General features: G+C 45.2%; 1 protein-coding gene across 1 annotated transcript in view; it reads right to left on the reverse strand.

Annotated features, from left to right (window-relative positions):
* Window positions 1-20,958, reverse strand: part of LOC141196034 (uncharacterized) — a 91,283-nt gene that overhangs the window by 22,763 nt on the left and 47,562 nt on the right. Inside the window, exons 4-5 of the mRNA XM_073662537.1 lie at window positions 1,427-1,553; window positions 782-890 (exon numbers count right to left, since the gene is read on the reverse strand). Of these exons, the coding sequence (XP_073518638.1) occupies window positions 782-890; window positions 1,427-1,553 (236 nt within the window). The remainder of the gene's footprint in view (window positions 1-781; window positions 891-1,426; window positions 1,554-20,958) is intronic.

Genomic DNA, 20,958 nt, shown 5'->3' on the forward strand with positions numbered 1-20,958 from the left:
CCACCACTAACGTTTTTTGCAGGACGAGCTGTACTTTTGAACGACACCATTCATTCTATGACAGAGTACTGGAAAATGGGAAGAAAATTCCAACTACAGTGAAATTGCAAAAAAAAATGCAATTTCACAATTGTTTTTGGATTTTTTATTTACCATGTTCACTATATCGTAAAACTGACTGACAAAAATGATTCTCCAGGTCAATATGAGTACGCAGATGCCAAACATGTATACTTTTTGGATTAATTTATTTTATACATGGGACATTTCTGAATGAAACAATACCAAATCTGAGTATTTTTTTATTTTTGCTTTTATTTTCAATGGGGCAAAAAGGGGGGTGATTTGAACTTGCGGTTTGTTTTTTTCATATTTTTAAAAACTTTTTTTTATATATACTTACTGTATTTAACCCCTTCACAACCTTTGATGTATATTTAAGTGAAACGTTGTGTCCCTGCCTTCGATGTGTGCTTGCACACCGAGCTCACATCTTTCCCCGCACAGGATGACTGATTTAATCAGTCATCATGAGCCTTAATAGTCAAAAGTGGAGCGGTGCTCTGCCTGCGGCTGTTAACCAATTAAATCCTGCTGTGAATCACTGACAGCGGGATTTAACATCATATATCGGCACCCCTGTCACGTGATAGCGGGGGAGCCAATGGGTTGTCGTGTCATTGCCAAGGGTGTGTAGAATTATTATATCCACTGTATATGGGGGAGCTGACAGATGGCTACATAGCTAGTTAAGGTGTATGTGCACTTTAAGACCACTTACTTTACAGCGATACGGAAGCTCTCCAGTATGTGTCCAAGTGTGCCGCTTTAACTCTGATATCCGATGGAATGACTGCACACAATAGTCACACTTAAATTTCTTCACTCCACTGTAAAGCAGATTAACGAAGGAAGAAGCCAATTACTGCAATTTACTTAAACTATGCAATATAATATAAACTTTGCCATTTACATTTTTTATAATGTATACTGGCTTTGGCACTGAATGGGACAAAGCTGCAATACTAAGCACAACTGCTGCTAAAAGTACGACATGTGCAGCGTTTGTCGGAGAACTATAGCCAATTCAACAATTGTTTGATGGGGCGCCAAAAGTCGTACCACCATGGCTGCTTATAAAGAAAAAGGCATCCATTTCAAAAAAGTAGAACTCTTAATCCAGAATTTAATGAAGACTGGTGTACTGAACAGTGTCAGATGATCAATAATGACATAAGTTTATAGATTAATACAATATGGAATACATTATTGACTTCTTCACTCTTTTCTATCACCAAAATGTATAAACAGCTGGATATAGACCATTTAAAGATCCCTTTTATTACTACTGAAAATAAACCACTGTTCTGCGTCTTCAGAACTCTGGATGTATAATTCTACATATGTTCCACTTATTAATCAGTACCTGCAAAATATTTTGTGGCTTTTGTAATGCTTCACAGCTTGGCCACAAAATTCACAAAGTTGGAGGAGTGGTGTTTTTCCTGTTGATGCTTCTATGTGCTTTGTTCGAACATGCTGAGTGAGGTCATCTGGAGGGAAAACAGAAAAAAGATTTTATAGTAAGTACAGTTTTATACTATATTCATGAATTCTGTACATTCCTGCCCAAACAGTGATTGGCAGCTTTCTGCCTATGCACTGTGTAAGCAGAAAGTTGGTATGGGTCGGGTTGTTAAGAGATCAGCATTCAGAGATCTTGTAGATTTGCAGGAAAATAAAGCAGTGATTTTATCAAAACTGCAGCAAGCAATAAGGGTCTCTGCCCTTTTACTTTCAGATAGGGTATTAAAAGCCTGGGGACAGATTACCTTTAAACATAAAATTGATTATACAAATTAGTGTAGGTATTAAATCTGCTACCCACCCCACCTTTGAAAACACCCGAGCCACTTCTGCAAAATACAGTGATTTCCATAATATAGTACACACAAATGTCTGTCCAGTGTTCAGAAAAAAAATGGTTATGGTCAGTTCTTTCTCCAAATATATAAGAGAGCCACCGGAGAAAACCCACAAAGCATCACTAAAAGGTCAAAGATTAGGGATTTTCAGTTTCATAATCAAATTAACCTCCATGTCCATTTGGAGAACTTCCATTTCTTGTAAATGGCTGTAATTTGAAATTATACTGAGAAAATGTTGGGGGGAAAAAATATGCATTTAGTACCTATACTGCGTGGGTATTTATTCTTTCATTCTTATAATCCATCATAATAAAAAAAAAGATAAAACCAAGAAAATAATCTGAAGCATACTTAAATAAATGAGCACAGCAGTTAGCCCTCTTTTTGATATATACAGTGGGTACGGAAAGTATTCAGACCCCTTTAAATTTGTGACCATTCTTGACTGGCCCAGCCACGGCCCTGACTTAAACCCAACTGATCATCTCTGGAGAGACCAGAAAATGGCTGTCCACCAACGTTCACCATCCAACCTGACGGAACTGGAGAGGATCTGCAAGGAAGAATGGCAGAGGATCCCCAAATCCAGGTGTGGAAAACTTGTTGCATCATTCCCAAGAAGACTCATGGCTGTACTAGCTCAAAAGGGTGCTTCTACTCAATACTGAGCAAAGGGTCTGAATACTTATGACCATGTGATATTTCAGTTTTTCTTTTTTAATAAATTTGCAAAAATTTCTACATTTCTGTTTTTTTCAGTCAAGATGAGGTGTAGTTTAATGAGAAAAAAAATGAACTTTTTAGAATTTACCAAATGGCTGCAATGAAACAAAGAGTGAAAAATTGAAAAGGGGTCTGAATACTTTCCGTACCCACTGTAACAAGTTCTGAATCCATTCCCTACAGACTTCCAACATGTCACTTTGTACCTGGTGCTGAAGATCTGTACACAATCAGATCCAGATTACTAACAGAAATGAGCCCAAATACAGTTTATGTGGCGTTCACTCCCTTGTAGTGGTAGATGAAATTGATATACTTAAATGACTATTTTAGTAACAGAAAAAGAGGTCTGCAGCATTTTCCAGAAACATCACCTCTCATGTCTATGGAATAGGTCTGAGATTGCAGCTTAGTCATAATTACTAGTGATGAGCGAGCACTAAAATGCTCGGGTGCTCGATGCTCGGGTCGAGCACATTGGAATACTCGGGTGCCCGACCCGAGCAATGAGCCCAATGTAAGTCTATGGGAAACTCGAGCATTTTTCAGGCGGCTCCCGCCAGCGATCTGCAGAGGGCCTAAAAATTGCCCAAATTGATGGGAACAGTGCTCAAATGACATGAGAACAGCATGGGGAAGACCCCTGGAAGCATTTATGACTCCCAGGTCACTGCTGTCAACAATGTTGTCAGAGGTATTACGCCACTTTTACGGACTCACAATAAAACATACAAAAACGAAACCAAAATGGATTTTCCTGGGAAATATGTTAAGGAACATCCTTTCCAGGGTAATGACTTGTATATAAAGGAAAATAAATACCCCCCCCCCCCCCCCCAAAAAAAAAAAATGCTCCTCCACACCTTGAGCTATGTTCACACGTAGCGTTTTTGATGCATTTTTGCACTTCTGCATTGCTTTCAACCATGACAAATGCATTCACCAGGAAATGTCATTTTAACATTTTACAACCTTATCTGGCCATGTGGTGTGTGACATATCATCAAACACATAGTGTTTCAATTTTGAAGGAGGGACTCTAAAAGTCACAAAGCCTATTTTTATAGGGCCATCAGGTGACCTTTACTTTTCTTAGAGAGCCATCAGCCGGCTATGTTTTATTGTTCCCATTACTAAAGAGTGGGTCTCCTATACTGTTATTGCATATGCAGTGAGAGGCAGGGCTGCCCAAAATTTGGACGCACCCCAATACCGCTTTGAAGAGACTTAGAGGAAGGCCTCCTGAAAACAATATTCCCATTATTAGGAAGTAGGTCTCCCATAGTGTTGGCCTATGTAGTGAATGCAAGGGTTGCCAAAGATTTGGAGGCACTCCAATGCCCCTTGGAAGAGACGTGGAGGAGGGCCTCATAAAAATGTTCACATTAGAAAGGAGCAGCTATACTTGTAATGCCCATGCACTAAGTGTATGGGCTGACAAACATTTACCCCTGGGGGGTATACATTAACATACTGTATAAAAAAAATTTTTTTTACGGGCATTATAAACACCCTTTAAAAAAATTATGTGGGTGTTGCATCACGGCATTTTCACTTGACAGGCAGATGCGCTTATCAGTTATAATTCCACCAGCGAGACTAAAAACTCGTTCTGATAAAACGCTGGGGCAGGGCAGGCCAGGACCTCCAAGGCGTAGAGAGCCAGTTCATTCCACGTATCCAGCTTGGATACCCAATAAAGGAATCACGGAGGACAATGGTACGGTCGGCAAGGTACTCCCTCAACATCTTCCCAAACTTTGTACTCCTTGTGAGAGTACCCCGCGCCTCAGGGCCTGTGCGATGGGAGGGGCTGAGAAAACTCTCACATAACTTTGACAGTGTAACCCCTGCCTCTGCTGGATTGGAGTTGTGTCTCTCTCACCTGTACTCCTTGGTTGTTCAACAAACTGTGACCTTTAACGCCAGCGTTTTCAGATGGGAATTTTTTTAATAGTTCTGCAACAAGGGCCTTCTGGTACTGCCCAATTTTTGTAGATCTGTCCGCCTCAGGAATAAGAGATATAAAGTTCTCCTTGTAGCGTGGGTCTAGAAGTGTCACCAACCAGTAATGACTGTCACCCAAAATTTTGAGAACGTGAGGGTCATGGGAAAGGGAGTGTAACAAACTCAGCCATGTGTGCCAGACTGCCAACAGGCAGGACTTCGGTGCCCTCGCCAAGAGGATGACTGACCATGCTCTCCTCCTCCTCCTCTCTGTCCTCTGGCCATCCACACTGAACAAACGGTATAATAGTTATGCAGGTAGTACCGTCTATAAAGCATGAAACTAGCTCCTGTTCCTCCTCCTCCTTTTCCTCATGGTCACCCAATCCACGTTGGGATGAGATGAGGCTGGGCTGTGTGTAATCACCCTGTATGGTTCCTTGCTCAATCTCATCATGCTCCGCCTGCAATGCATCCTCTTAGATTGTGAGCAGAGAGCGTTTCAGAAGACAGAGAAGCGGGATGGTGATGTTAATTATGACGTCATCGCCGCTCACCATCTTGGTGGAGTCCTCAAAGTTTTGGAGGATGGTACATATGTCTGACATCCATGTCCACTCCTGAGGTCTTATGTGTGGAGTCTGAACTGAATACAGACGGCCTTGTTGATGCGGGTACTCAACAACTGCCCTTTTCTGCTCACAAATCCTTCCCAACATCTGCAATGTAGAGTTCCAAAGCGTGGGGACATCACACAAAAGTCTGTGAGCCGGAAGCTGCAAACACTGCTGAAACAACGGCAAGGGCGGCGGAAGCAGTAGGTGACTTTCTAAAATGGGCACACAGGCGGCGTACTCCGCAATCCGGGTAGGATTTGAGAAACCGCTGAACCGCGAGGTTAAGCACATGGCCAGACTTGGTAAGTGTGTGAGCTCGCCTCGCCTCAGAGCCGCCACCAGGTTCCGGCCATTGTCACACACGACCATGCCTGGCTGTAGGTTCAGTGGTGTGAGCGCACAGATCTCTCTGCAGAGAGCGTTGCAAAAGACAGACAAGTGGAATGCTGACGCTAATGATGGAGTCATCGCCACTCACCATCTTGGTGGACTCCTCAAAGTTTGTCAGGATGGTACATATGTCAGACATCCAGGTCCACTCCTGAGGTCTTATGTGTGGAGTCTGACCTGAATATCGACGGCCTTGTTGCAGCTGGTACTCCACAACTGCTCTCTTCTGCCCACAAATCCTTTGCAACATGTGGAGGGTAGAGTTCCAACGTGTGGGTACATCACACACGAGTTGGTGTGACTGAAGCAGCAAACGCTGCTGCAACACTGCAAGGGCGGTGGAAGCTGTAGCCGACTTGCGAAAATGAGATGACAGGCGGCGTACTTTGACGAGCAGATCTGGCAACTCGGGGTACGATTTAAGAAACCGCTGAACCACGAGGTTAAGCACATGAGCCAGGCATTGTACGTGTGTGATCTCACCTCGCCTCAGAGCCGCCACCAGGTTCCGGCCATTGTCACACACGACCATGCCTGGCTGTAGGTTCAGCGGTGGGAGCGCTCAGATCTACCTGCTCTTTCAGAGCTGTCCACAACTCTTCAGCATTGTGCGGTTTGTCACCTAAGCATATTAGCTTCAGCACAGCCTGTTGCCGCTTGGCCGAGGCAGTGCTTCCAGCTTGTGACTGATGTGGTCATTTCGGAAATGGAGGCTGAAGAGGAGGAGGCTGAGGCGCAGGAGCTGTAGACTGTGGGGGCAACCCTGATTGACCTAGGGCCCACAATCCTTGGCGTCGGGAGGACGTGTTCCGTCCCAAGATCCAACTGGGTCCCGCTTCCACTATGTTAACCCAGTGTGCCGTTAGCGAGATGTACCGTCCCTGCCCACAAGCACTTGTCCACGTGTCCGTGGTTAGGTGGACTTTCCCGGTAACTGCGTTGTTGAGGGCACGGCTAATGTTTTGGGACACGTGCTTGTGTAATGCGGGGATGGCACACAGGGAGAAATAGTGGAGGCTGGGGACCAAGTACTGAGGGACGGCCGCCTCCTTCAGGTTGCGGAATGCTTCCGTCTCCACGAGCCTAAAAGGCAACATTTCGAGCGCAAACAGTCGTGAAATGTGAGAATTCTGTAGTGTGGCCTGTGGGGAGTTGGCTGCGTATTTGTGCTTGCGTTCCAAGGACTGGGGTATGGACAACTGAACGCTGCGCTGGGACAAGGACGTGCTTCCTGATGCTGCTACTTGAGAGTGTGCAACGACAGGTGCAGGGCAGGAGGCATCTTCGCATCCACCATGGACAGAGGATTGGCTTGCATGCACAACAGCGGAAGAAGCAGTGGTGCCACCCGCAGACACTGTTCATGGACCCTGGGGATCGGCCCACAATGTCGGGTGCTTTGATGCCATGTGCCTGATCATGCTGGTGGTGGTCAGGCTGCGAGTTTTGCCACCCCTGCTGATGCTAGCCTGGCAGGTGGTGCAAATGGCCTTTTTGGGGTTATCGGCAGAGTCTTTAAAAAGCAACCAGATTCGTTAAGACCTAACAGTTGTACTGGCAACTTAATTTGTGCTGGTGTTAAGGGGAACGGTTGCCTGCCTTCTATCTGCGGCCACCACACTGCTTTTTCCTGCCTGTTGGGGTGCTACGCCTCCCTTCCCGTGTGCTGCTGTCCTCGCTCTGCATGTCCTCCTGACAGGTTGGGTCAGTTACTATATCATCCACCACCACGTCTTCCACTTCCGCACCCTGGTCCTCCTCCTGACTTTCTGGCAATTATGTCTCATCATCGTTCACCTCTTGTGACACTTTCCCATCGTCGCCTTCATGTGACCGTGGCTGCTCAAATATTTGTGCATCGCTACATGCGATCTCCTCTTGCCCCGCTTCAAGTGGACCCGGAGAGAGGCCCGAATCTATAAATGGAAAAGTGAACAGCTCTTCGGAGTGTCCAAGTGTGGGATCAGTGGTCTCCGGGCACTTGCCATGGTGGGAGGAAAGAGCATCATGGTGAGGAATATGCAGTCCAGACTCACGGCTACTGAGACTTGACCGTGTGGAAGACAGGGTGGTGGTGGCAAAGTGACTGGAAGCATTATCCGCTATCCAACTAACAACCTTTTGACACTGCTCTGGGTTCAATAGTGGTGTGCTGCGGTCCCCTAGGAATTGGGACAGGAAGGTCGGGCGAGAAGATGTGGGTGTTTGTTGTGGCACAATTTCAGCTTGGCCTCGGCCTCTGCATGCACCATCACGTCCAGTTCCCCGTCCCTTGCCACGCGCCTTGCCCATTTTAAATGGAGGACAATACCTTCCACGCTCACTACAAACGCCTGAATTTGGAGCGAAGTTATATGAAATCTGTGTGATGGAGAAACCACAGTTTTAACTACCTGGCCTGTAAGTAACTATTTTGAACAGCAAACTGGTGTGAATTGCTTCACTGACACACTGAAACAAATTTTTAATAAATGCCAGAAATGGCAGTATTTTCAGCGCAATTATGTGTGATCCGTGTGACGGACAAACCACGGTTTTAAATAGATGGATTTTTAGCGCTGTAATATGGAAAGGACCTAGCTGAATTCTGCAGTGCCAACAAGCAAATGGCGCAGAACAACGGTGTTTTGTGGATTGCTTTTTAAGCAAATAATGAGGATTAAGATTAGTGCTGAGCCACCCCCGTAGTGCTCGAGTTCGGTTCGTCAAACACCCGTATGTTCCCCGAACTGTTCGTCGAACACCTTCAAACACCGTTAAAACCAACGGCAGGCAAACATAAACACATAGAAACACATAGAAAACACCTTCAAAGGTGTCCAAAACATGCCAAACTGCTCAGAAGACACAACTAACACATGGAAAAGTGACAAGTACATATAGTCATACGAAAAGAAAAGAGGTGGAGGAATAAAAGGAAGGGGGAGACACAGATATAGGCATGTCATGCCCTTCTAAAATAAAAAAAGTGCGAAGCCGACACGGCCAGTCCGTTCCTGCCCGTGCGACCTCCGTTTCGCCGGGTTTGTGCCAGAGCTGCGGTGGACCCTGACGGCCAGCCCCCCTCTCCCAATACTGGTGCCTGTCCGCTGGTGGGTCGAGCGAGCCCCCCTGTGGTGGAGGCAGGTCTAAGCTTTTTAATTTAAATTGTCTCTCTAATTTGAATGAATACACTTTAAATCCTTTTACAAGGATCTATTGGAGGGCAAGTCTGATGCCAGCAGCCGCGTAATTCCAGCTCCAGTAGCGTCCATTAAAGCTGCTGCAGTTAAAAAGCTTTTATAAGGATCGAGCTCGGCGGTCCACCGCAAGGCGTCCTACCGCCAGTCCCAGCCCCTATGCCTTGGGGTGTCTCCCCGATGCTCTTCACTGAGTGTCCCAGGGACCCGAATCATTTCCTTTGAAAATAATTAAGTGTCCAAACTACAGGTGGTGTAGCTTGCTTAACAGCTGGGATAATCCGCTGACTAGCAGACACTGCTACTAGGCACAAAGTATTTCCTGGGCTAGATGCAGTTAAAAATTTGTAATTAGATACTCTCGTTGGATGCTGAGAAAGCACTCCATGGAGTCTCCTGGCACGTCATATATTATTCCCTTAAAAAGCTTGGGGTAGGGGTCTAGGGGACCCTTTTAGAGGCAAAATCACGGCTGAAATAGATCACTTTGTTACATGGTCAAATTTTAAAATCAATGCAGCGAAGTCTGAGGCGCTCGATGTCTCCCTCTCCAAATCCATACAGGATTCCATCCAGTCCAACTTTCCCTTTGCCTGGCCCTCACAGGGTATCAAATACTTAGGAATTCGTATTCATAGAGACCTCTCCAGTCTATTTTATCTTAATTTTGGGCCCTTTATTGAACAACTCCATACAGACCACTGGTGTTTTGTGGAAAAGCACATGTACACCGAGTTCCAAATTATTATGCAAAAAGTGTTTAGGAGTGATAAGGTAAGAATTTTTTTGTTTGTCAGTTTAACTCATTGATGGTGATGTGTGTCAGGGCTCTTTATATCACTGTAAGCAATTGCAGACACCTGTGCTAATCAGTTTGGCAGGTGTGTCCAATGAAAGGCAAGACTACTTAAGAAGGCTGTCCCACATTATTAAGCAGCCTACATTTTCTGCCAAAATGGGAAAGAAAAAGGATGTGCCGGCTGCTGAGAAGCAACAAATTGTGGAGTGCTTAGGTCAAGGCATGACTACAATCAACATTGCCAAGACACTTCATCCTGATCATCGCACAATCAAGAAGTATGTAGCTGATTCACAGTACACACGTGTGCGTGCTGATAAGGGAAAATTGAGGACTCTTTCCTACAGGCAACTACATCAGGTTAAAAGAGCAGCGGCAAAAAAGCCTTGTCATAGCAGCAGACAAGTTTTGAAGCTGCTGGTTCCTCCAACGTCCCCCGAACAACAAGATGCAGGGTCCTTCAGAGGTTTGCAGCTGTGCGTAAGCCATCCTGTCGACCTCCTCTATCCACTGTACACAAGCAGAAACGGCTCCAGTGGGCCAAACAATACATGAAGACTGACTTCAAAACTGTTTTGTTCACCGATGAGTGCCGTGCAACGCTCGATGGTCCAGATGGATGGAGTGGAGGATGGCTGGTTGATGGACACCCCATGCAAACACGGCTATGGCGCCAACAAGGAGGAGGTGGAGTAATGTTTTGGGCTGGAATCATGGGGAGAGAGATTGTCGGCCCCTTTAGGATCCCTGAAGGGGTAAATATGAACTCCATAATGTATGTGGAGTTTCTCAAACAGCACTTCCTGCCATGGTTCAAGAAGAAGAACCGTGTATTCCGCAGCAAGATCATTTTCATGCATGATAATGCACCGTCTCATTCTGCATATAACACATCTGCATCTCTGGCTGATATGGGCATAAAAGGGGACAAACTTATGGTGTGACCCCCATGCTCCCCTGACCTCAACCCCATTGAGAACCTCTGGCGCATCATCAAAAGGAGTGGCTATGATGGCGGGAGGCAGTTCACATGTAAGCAATAGCTGTGGGAGGGTATTCTGTCCTCATGCAAAACAACTGAAGCAGAAACCATCCAAAACCTGACAAATTCAATGGACGAGAGAGTTCAGAAGCTCCTTTCGAACAAGGGGTCCTATGTGCAAATGTAACATCACCTAGAATAAAGTTTTGAGTTGAAGACTGTTTGATTTCAGTTTGTAATAACCTGATAATGCTTATAATTTCAAAACTGACCATTTTTTTGTTCTTTATTAAAATGAAAAGGTTGATCTAAGAGTGTGGGGGATCTAAGAGTGTGGCAACCCAGTAGTCAGGATTATTTCGAATTCTGACAATCTGAGGGTCATGTTGCAGGTAGTGCAGCAAGAAGGCACTCATGTGTCTTGCGCATCTAGGAGCCCCAAAATTATTTTCCGGCTAGATGCAGCTAAAAATTATTATTAATTTGAAAGCTGGTGGAGCTTAGTATAGATGGCCTAATAGAATCAGTACTGCAAACTGCTACAAGGCCCAAATTATTTTCCAGCCAAGATACAGATAAACATGATTAGTAATTTTAAATCTGGTGGAGTTTAGTATAGATGGCCTAATAGAATCAGTACTGCACACTGCTACAAAGGCCCAAATTATTTTCCAGCCAAGATACAAATAAACATGATTAGTAATTTGAAAGCTTAAAACGGTTGGTGAGGTGATTTTAACACATCATCAAGCTTTTACTCTCCCCAGGATGACACCGGGGTAGAAAAGTCGTTTCGGATCCATGATTTGTTCATCTTTATGAACGTGAGTCTGTCTACATTATCAGTGGAGAGCCGCGTGCGCTTATCTGTCAGCACACCACCAGCAGCGCTGAACACACGTTCAGACAGAACGCTGGCTGTGGGGCATGACACGATCTCCAAGGCGAAAGTGGCGAGCTCTGGCCATTTATCCAGATTGGAAGCCCAAAAAGAGCAAGGGTCCAGTGACACTGTCATGGCTTCAATGTTTACTTGGAGATACTCCTGTACCATCGTCTCTAGGCGGTGACTATGTGTCAGACTTCTTGTCTCCTGTGGCCTTGCAAAGGATGGGCTAAAAAAGTGGTGAAATGATTCCGCAAAATTGATGTTAACAGCAGATACTGTGTTTCTGTTACGTTTTGAGTGCTGAACACTCGACGGTCCCACGGTTGGCAAGTTGAAACTGAGATTCACTACGTGCACCACTAGTGTTTTGGGGAAAAGCACAAGTAAGATTCTGCAACAGTCTCTGCTGATACTCCTGCATGCGTGCATCTCTTTCTATGGCAGGAATAATTTCTGCAAATTTAATTTTGTACCGGGGATCTAACAGTGTGGCAACCCAGTAGTCAGGATTATTTCTAATTCTCGCAATTCGAGGGTCATGTTGCAGGTAGTGCAGCAAGAAGGCACTCATATGTCTTGCGCATCCAGGAGCACCAAGTCCCTGTTGTGTTGGTGGCGAGATAACAATCATGCTTCCTTCCTCTGCCCTCTCCCCCCAACCTCGCACAACAGAAATGTGATCAAGGTCTCCCTCATCTGATGAGTCTTCCATCAGTTCGTCCTCCACTTCTTCCTGGGCTCCTGCACCTTCCTCACTAGTTTGGCTGCTACCATGAGCCCTGGTAAAACCATCTCCCCCACCCTCACATGCCTGCCGCCTTGGTGCTGCCGACCGTCTGGACCTTGCAGATGTTAGCCCTTCCGCATACAATTCCTCCTCCTCTACTTCCTCCACCTCTTGTGCCACCACCTGACTCCGAATTCTGTTTAACATGTGCTCCAGCATGTAAATCACCGGAATAGTCATGCTGATAATGGCATCGTCAGCACTAAACATCTTCGTCGCCATTTCAAAACTGTGCAGAAAGGTGCATAGGTCCCTGATCTGAGACCACTCCTCCAGCGTGATTTGCCCCACCTCTGGATCTCGTTGGCCCAGGCTATACGTCAGAACGTATTGCACCAGGGCTTGTCGGTGCTGCCACAGTCTCTGCAACATGTGCAGAGTTGAATTCCACCGGGTAGGCACATCGCATTTTAGCCGGTGAAGTGGCAGGCCCAACGACTTCTGTAGAGATGCAAGTCGCTGAGCTGCAGGATGCGAACGGCGGAAGTGAGCACACAGCGACTGTGCCCTCTGCAGAAGGCCATCTAGTCCGGGATAGTGGGCTAAAAATTGCTAGACAACCAGGTTCAACACGTGAGCCATACAAGGCACGTGTGTGACATTGCCCCGGCGAAGGGCCGCACACGGCCTTCCCTGGTTTCAGGTCTAGTGGAGACAACCATTCATGAAACTGGATCTCCAAAGCTGACCACAACTCCTCAGCTGTGTGACTCACATTTCCCAGACATTTCAAAGTAAAAACCGCCTGATGACATTGAGCCCTGCTGCCAGCATAGTAAGGAGGTGTGCAGGATCCCTTCTGCGCAGTTAGAAAGCTTGTGGCATGACCAGACAGGCTTTGGGTGCAGGTGGAGGACCGAGAGGAGGTTGAGGAGGCAGAAGCAGTGGAGGAACTTTGAGATAAAGAGGATTGAAGCACAACTAGTGGGGATGGCAAGACTTGGTCAGCAGCCCCTTGACCTGCTGTCACCATAGTTACCCAGTGCCCAGTCAGCGACATGTAACGCCCCTGTCCATGCCTACTCGTCCAAGTGTCTGTGGTGAAATGCACCCTGTCAAACACAAAGTTTCTCAAAGAAGCGGTGATGTTGTGTGCGACATGCTGGTGGTGCGCAGGCACACCTTTCTTTGAGAAGTAGTGCCGACTGGGCATCTGGTACTGGGGCACTGCGACGGACATAAGGTCTCGAAAATCCTCTGTGTCCACCAGGCGGAAAGGAAGCATTTCTGTAGCCAAGAGCTTGCAGATGGTGAAATTCAACCTCTTGGCTTTCTCATGGCTAGGAGGAAATGGTCTTTTACTTGTCCACATCTGAGGGACCGAGGGCTGGCTGTTGTGCTTAGACGGGGTTGAGAAGGGTGTCCCCGGCAAACTGCCGGTCTGTGAGGAAGATGCAGGCGGACATGTTAGCACCACCTTTGGATCAAGGCAACCTATCGATGTCTGACAGCGCTGAACACCAGCTGGTGTTTCCACCTCCAAAGAAAATGATGACCTGCCAATCACGCTGGCTTTTGCGGGAAAAGAGGTGGCAGGTCTGCGTCCCAAAACAGGTGTGACTGCTGTCCCCCCAGTCACAGAGGATGAAGAGGCCGCGGATGCACAAGATGTGGCAGACGGTGGTTGGCCCGGCCGGCTAGGCCGCATTGTAGCACAGTGAGCTTCCCACTGCAACTTATGCTTCATGTCCATGTGCCGGTTCATGCATGAAGTACTCAAACTATGTATTTTTTGGCCTCTACTTAGCTTTTGCTGACAAATGTTACAGATAACACGAGTTGGGTCATCTTTATCGATCTGAAAAAATGCCCAGGATATGCAAGGCTTAGCACACATGCGACCTGAAGAGCCACCACGACTTGTGGTCAGAGGCAGAGTTGTGTTTGAGGATGCAGTTGTTGACGTGCTTCCAGTACTACGTCTCTGTCCAGGAATGCGCAACCTGACCTCGTCATCACTAGCATCCTGCTCCACCTCCTCTGCTGACCTCATCTCTTGGCTGACAGTAAGTGGGATCTCCAACCTCATCATCATCACCCTGTGTGTTATCACACCCGTCGTCCTCAGAGCCAACCTGTTCCTGCCCTGACAAAAAACTAAAGTTGTCGCTCCAATCAGGTATTTGAGTCTCATCATCGTCTTCCTCATTGTCTCCACCAACAGGAGTTACAGTTTGGGAACGAGGGTCTATATTATGGTCAGAACCTTCTGCTTCTGGTCCTGGATCCGACTCAAAGATTCTGGGCATCAGTGCAGATCATTTCCTCATCTGGATTCACAGATGCTCTGGAGCCGACCTCTGATTCCCAGGCTATAGTATGAGTAAACAGCTCTGCAGACTCAACCATCTGTGTTACCCCATACTCAGACAGGCAGCTGGAGACTTGGGAGCTGTGAGGAAGTAAGTGCGATTGGGGTGACACCTCTGAGGACTGGAGTATTTGTGATGTTGAAGTTGAGGTGGAGGAGAGCCCACTTAAAGGAGCACTTGATATCCGTTGAAGCACCTGCTGTTTTTGTGCCTCATTTGGAATTTGTAGCGATTGGCGTGGCCGTAAGAAAGGGATCTTATCACATTGTCCGCTAAAAGAAGTAGACATCTTAGTTTGGCTGGAAGATGGTCTTTCTTCTGCAGATGTTACTGTAGCTTTAACACCTACCCCACGGACACAACCTTTTTTTCCCTTCCCAACACGCCTATTCCCCTTTCCACCAGCAGCAGCCCTTTTTCCACTCATTTTGGTGGTTAACTAATTGACAACTCTGGAGTTGTTTGCACAAAAAAACAATGGATGGGAACCGAGCAGAGCTGAGAGGCCAAACTGTGGTATTAGCCCAAAAGTACTGGCTGGGTTAGATGCAGAAAAAAATTATATTGAATTTGCAACCTGATGGAGGTCAGTATAGATGGACTAATAGAACAAGTCCCACACAGTGCTAGAAGCCGAAATATTTTTTCAGAGCTCGATGCAGAAAAAAATTATATTGAATTTGCAACCTGGTGGAGGTTAGTATAGATGGACTAATAGAACAAGTCACACACACTGCTACAAGCTGAAATATTTTTTCAGAGCTAGATGCAGAAAAAAATTACATTGAATTTGCAACCTGATGGAGGTCAGTATAGATGGACTAATAGAATGATGCTATGCCCAAAAGGTTTTACTTCACTAGGTGCAGTAAAAAAATTTGTGTTCTATAGACAGGTGGTGTAGCTTGCAACACAGATAGGCTACTCCACTGACTAACACACACTGCAATAGGCCAAAAAGGATTTGCTTTGCTAGATTTAGCCAAATGCTGTGAAAAAAACTTGCACAGCACTGGCACAGACCTGATTGGTAAAAAGTGATAGGAACTGATGTAACCTAGCTCTGAAAAGGACTGCAATTACAATTAGTCTTTACTCCCAACCTATCTATTTAAGAGCACAGACCTGCCCGATAAAAGTCATAGGAAATGATGTAACCTAGTCCTTAAAAGGACTGCAATCACAACTCTTCCCTACTCCCAAGCTATCTGTAGATTTGTGCGAAAATTGGCTTGAAATTAACAAAGTATAGCGCACACAGCAACAGCGGTGCCGTCTAACACGCAGCTGCAGCAGTGAGAAAATGGTGGCGACGGGGAAAATGGCTGGGTCTTATAGGGCAAGGACATGTGACATACACTGCCAATGACACATGCCCTTGCTTGTGTGAAAAAAAGCAGTTCGCTCCGTGTGTGCGCTTGCTGATAGGCTGACAGATTGCACCTCCTCACTGTAAATGCGGGAAAGAGAAAAAAAAATATGGAGATCTTCATTATTCCTGCAGAGATCCATCCCGTGCCCCTCCCCCCGCCCCGCTGTACACTCAAACTGCGTATTAACATTAATTTTCAGCATTACTGAGAAAAAATCCAGTTATGATTTTGGTGCACGAACAGTTATCGAACATAACCTCGAACAGCCGAATTTTTTTCAAATCGTTAGTGTTCGCCGAAAGGCTCGAACACCGCCCAAAACAGCTCGAATTTGAGATTGGCGAACAGTTCGAGTCGAACACCGCTCATCTCTAATGAAGATCCCCAAAAAAATTATTCCTGGCCCCTGAGACCTGGGCCTATTTCTAGAAATATCTAATAGCAGCAGCAGACAGAACTGGAATGGAGCCTCTTGTGCTATGTGTACTGCAGTCTGCTATATACCCTGCCTGCCTGTCTATATAGACTGCCTGCCTAATATCTCTGCAGATGGATTAGTCCTCAGAAGGACTGTTTGTTGAGATGGACATGTGTCTCTAATATAGTTTGGTACACCTACACTAACTAGAAACAAGCAAATCTCTCCCTAGCTCAGCAGCACCTCTCCCTACACTGTCTGATTCCGGAGTGACTGTTATGAGCACAGCGGCGCCAGGTATCATATGGACCTGATGACGCTCTGCGGCCAGCCAATCACTGTAATGCCACAACCAACATGGCTATGGCATTACAGTGAGTGGCAGGTAATCTGCATGATCATTGGCTCTGTAAAGAGCGCCAAACATGCAGGGAGGAGGCCTGAGCTCCCGCCGAGCAACCCCGGAAATACTCGGCAAGCGCCGAGCATCTTGAACAGTGAGATGCTCGGGCGAGCACTGAGCAGTAGCGAGCATGCTCGCTCATCACTAATAATTGCTTAAAAGGGTATTCCAGTATTATACAGAATAGGTGATAAACTAGTAGATTGGTGGTAGGTAGCTCACCGACCCTACTGATTGCCAGATTAATGGTCTTGTGTTCCTTCTTGGAATGGAGCAGTGGTCATGTACTATCTCCCGCAGTCCATTAGAGATAAAAATGGAGCACCAGAACACTTGTGCGACTGCTTCCCCATTCAGACAGGTGTCGTGAGTCCCCATCAGTGAGGGTCTCGGCAGTCGGCCCCCAAATACACTAGTAGTTATCTGTCCTGTGGTTAGGTGATAACTTGTTCAAAAAAGGAATACCTTTTAATTATGATTGAGCCAAAACATTAGACATCGAGTGACCTCCAAATTAAACATGTGGACGCTAAAACCCCTAATGCAGTATATTTAGAAAAAGTATTTTTGGAATGTCTACTAACCAGTAAAACAACTGTATAAATATATTTTAAGAGATATATAGCTGGGCCTCCAAACAAAAGTTAGATATAAATTTGGGATGGTTTGTGTTGGATGGCACAAAGTTTAGGCACCTCTGTGTATATTTTATCCATATACTCAAAAGTTACGTATACAAAGCTTTCCATTCCCACCATATCAGATCAGCACACATGGGCTGAAATTTTGAGACACACGTTCATCCTTTTACTATTATTTTTTAAAACAATCTCCTTAAAGCAATGGCTGCCAAAGTTCTATTTGTAAAGGACTTGGATCTTGATGGCAGCTGCCCAATGTTAATGGGTCACCTGGCACCCTTCCCAGTCTTGTAGTGGCATTTTTAGGAGCATGCTATTTAAAAAAAACAAAAAAAAAAAAACACAAACTTTTCATTTCATTTGTTTGTACGTTTGGATATTGAATCTTCAAGAATGTTATGCCATCACACAATGTCCAAAGAGAAGCCCATATGAGAAACCAGAATCATGTGAATTGTATCCCCTTTTAGGCTGTGCCCACGATGCAGAAATGTTCCGGATTTTTCCTGAGCGTTTCTGCATCTCTCTCGCAGAAAAAACGCATGCGGATTGTACATGCGTTTTCCTGCCAGGGACAAGCAGAAGTGAAGCGTTCTTCACTTGCATTTCCGCATGCGGGTTGTCAAGCGCTTTCCAAGCGATTTTAGCATCACTTGGAAAGTGCTTGTCAACTTGGTTACACTATATAAAACCATGAAACCCGCATGGATTTATATAGTGTGACCGTAAAAGAATGGTAAAAAATAATTATACTTACATTCTGATTGCCCCCGGTGTCTAGCGGTGGTCTAAAATAAAAGGACCTGCCATGAAGTCATTTAGTCATGTGATGGGTCATATGACTAAATGACATCATGGCAGGTCCTTTTAGACCATCGCGAGCTGCCGGCGAGCCAAGACGGATCGCTGAGGAGACTGGGGGCCATCAGAAGGTAAGTATAATGTATTTTTTTATTTTAAATTCTTTTTTTTTTTTTTTTACAGGTACTATGGTACCCGGGTCTGGAAGAGAGTCTCCTCTTCTCCAGACCTGGGTACCATCCGCACATTGAACCGCATGATAGCCGCATGTGCATATGTAGTGATGCGGATATTATGCGATTCAATGCAAGTCAATGGCGGCGAAAACGCTGCGATTAAGCAAAATAATTGGTAGTGCTGCGGATTTTTACTTTATGATAATCCACAGCGGAAATTTCCACAGCATGTGCACAGCACATGTGGATTATCATTGGGGAACATGGCAGGCCTTCTACCATGTGTTTAAGCATTTCTGCAGCGGAATTGCCGCTGTGGAAACGCTTAAAAAAAAAAAAACGCATAGTGGGTACACGGCCTTACAATTTATACATTATTTCACAGAGGAAGCAGCTTCTTTCCTGTGCCAAAGCTGCAGGTTTAAAGAAGCGGCATTCATGACAAGTGAATATACTATGCAATTGACAAATGGCAGGGGAGGGGTGGGTGCTTTCTTTGTCTTCATGACTCTATAATGTCTGTTGCAAAACCCCTTTTTTTATTTCTAATTAGAATTCACCCTTTCACCTACCAAATGTTCTTCTAAGACATCTGCAGTACTCAGATGAACTCCGACACTAAACATCTTGACAGCCTGTAATTGCCTTTTTTTGCAATGCAAAATGATTATTAACTTCTCAGTTCATTACCAAAGCAAATTTAATTCTTAAATATCAAAAAGCAGTCGAAGTATAACAATGAATTATTGTTTAAATAGGCAAGGAAAAAATAGATTACACTGTGACAGATGTGGGAAAATAAATAGTCTTTAACCTGGACAATATTTGACTGTGTCTAATTGCCCTTTGCCATGTAAAGCTGCACCGCTTTTCCAAAGCAATGTAAAAGAGTTTTTTTGTGTGCTTCTGCGAAGCTATTACAATTCTGCATCCTGGGAATCCTTGAATGGAGAAGAAGTACGGAGACATTAAATCAAAACCCCTGTGTGTTTAGAGGAAGTCCTAACACATTACCACAAATGTTTATTCATTTTCTGTCAAGTCATACATAAGGAAAAGGGAACTCAAAAGCTTAGTTGACATGTATCTATGTGGGGTAGATAGACACAATGAGATAGATAAAGAGGAGAAGCAGCACAAATCCCCCAAAAAATATCAGTAAAACTACAGACCGCCAGATACCTTACCCTCTTAATCTATCTTTCCAAAGTAGGCGGCACACTCTAGTTATTAGTAAGAAAAAATGTGGTATTTTATGTTAAAGGTGTTTGCTCAAGCCTGTAAAGCCGGAATGTAACATTAGTGATGGGTGAGCACTAAAATGCTCGGGTGCTCGATGCTCGGGTCGAGCAAATTGGAATACTCGAGTGCTCGATCCGAGTAACGAGCCCAATGTAAGTCTATGGGAAACTCGAGTATTTTTCAGGCGGCTCCCCCAGGCGGTCTGCAGAGGGCCTAAAAATTCCCCAAATCGATGGGAACAGTGCTCAAATGACATGGAAACGGCATGGGGAAGACCCCTGGAAGCAATTCGGACTCCCAGGTCCCTTCTGTCAACAACGTTATCAGAGGTATTACGCCACTTTTACGGACTCACAATAAAACATACCAAAAAGAAGCCAAAATGGATTTTCCTGGGAAATATGTTAAGGAACATCCTTTCCAGGATAATGACTTGTATATAAGGCAAAATAAATATACAAAAACAAAAATACTCTTCCACACCTTGGGCTATGTTCACACGTAGCGTTTTTGATGCGTTTTGCACTTTTGCATTGCTTTCAACCAAGACAAATGCATTCACTGGTAAATGTCATTTTAACATTTTAGAACCTTATCTGGCCATGTGGTGTGTGACACATCATCAGACACATCCTGTTTCATTTATGAAGGAGGGACTCTGAAAGTCACAAAGCCCATTTTTATAGGGCCATCAGGCGGCCTTTACTATTCTTAAAAGGGTCAACAGTCTGCAATCGCTATACTTAGAGAGCCATCAACTGGCTATGCTTTGTTGTTCCCATTATTAACGAGTGGGTCTCCTATACTGTTATTGCCTATGCAGTGACTGCAAGGACTGCCAAAAATTTGGAGGCACTCCAATGCCCCTTGCAAGAGACTTAGAGGTCGGAGAGCCTCCTAAAAACAATGCTCCCATTATTAGGAAGTGGGTCTCCCATAGTGTTTACCTATGCAGTGAATGCAAAAGCTGACAAAAATTTGGAGGAACTCCAATGCCCCTTGCAAGACACGTAGAGGAGGTGAATTGGTAGATATGGTGGTGAATGATATGGTGATGGAGGATGAGGAGAAGGAGAAGGACAAGAGCAAATAGACAAAATCAGGAAGCATATACCCATATGTAGGTGTGAAGAGGTGCATAGGAATAGACCTCACAATAAAAAGACACTGGATTTGAGTTTAGGTTACGCTGCTTTCATTCGGTGGTGTTGAGAAGTCTGGCCCAATCCAGCCTTGTTCATTTTTATAAGAGTCAGCCTGTCAGCATTTTCAGTTGACAGGCGAATGCGCTTATCAGTTATAATTCCACCAGGGGCACTAAAAACCCGCTCGGACAAAAAACGCTAGTGGC

The sequence above is a fragment of the Phyllobates terribilis genome, unplaced genomic scaffold (genome assembly GCF_046119375.1).
Source record: "Phyllobates terribilis strain yellow unplaced genomic scaffold, ASM4611937v1 Scaffold_1__5_contigs__length_1240528914, whole genome shotgun sequence".
In the NCBI taxonomy this organism is placed as follows: domain Eukaryota; kingdom Metazoa; phylum Chordata; class Amphibia; order Anura; family Dendrobatidae; genus Phyllobates; species Phyllobates terribilis.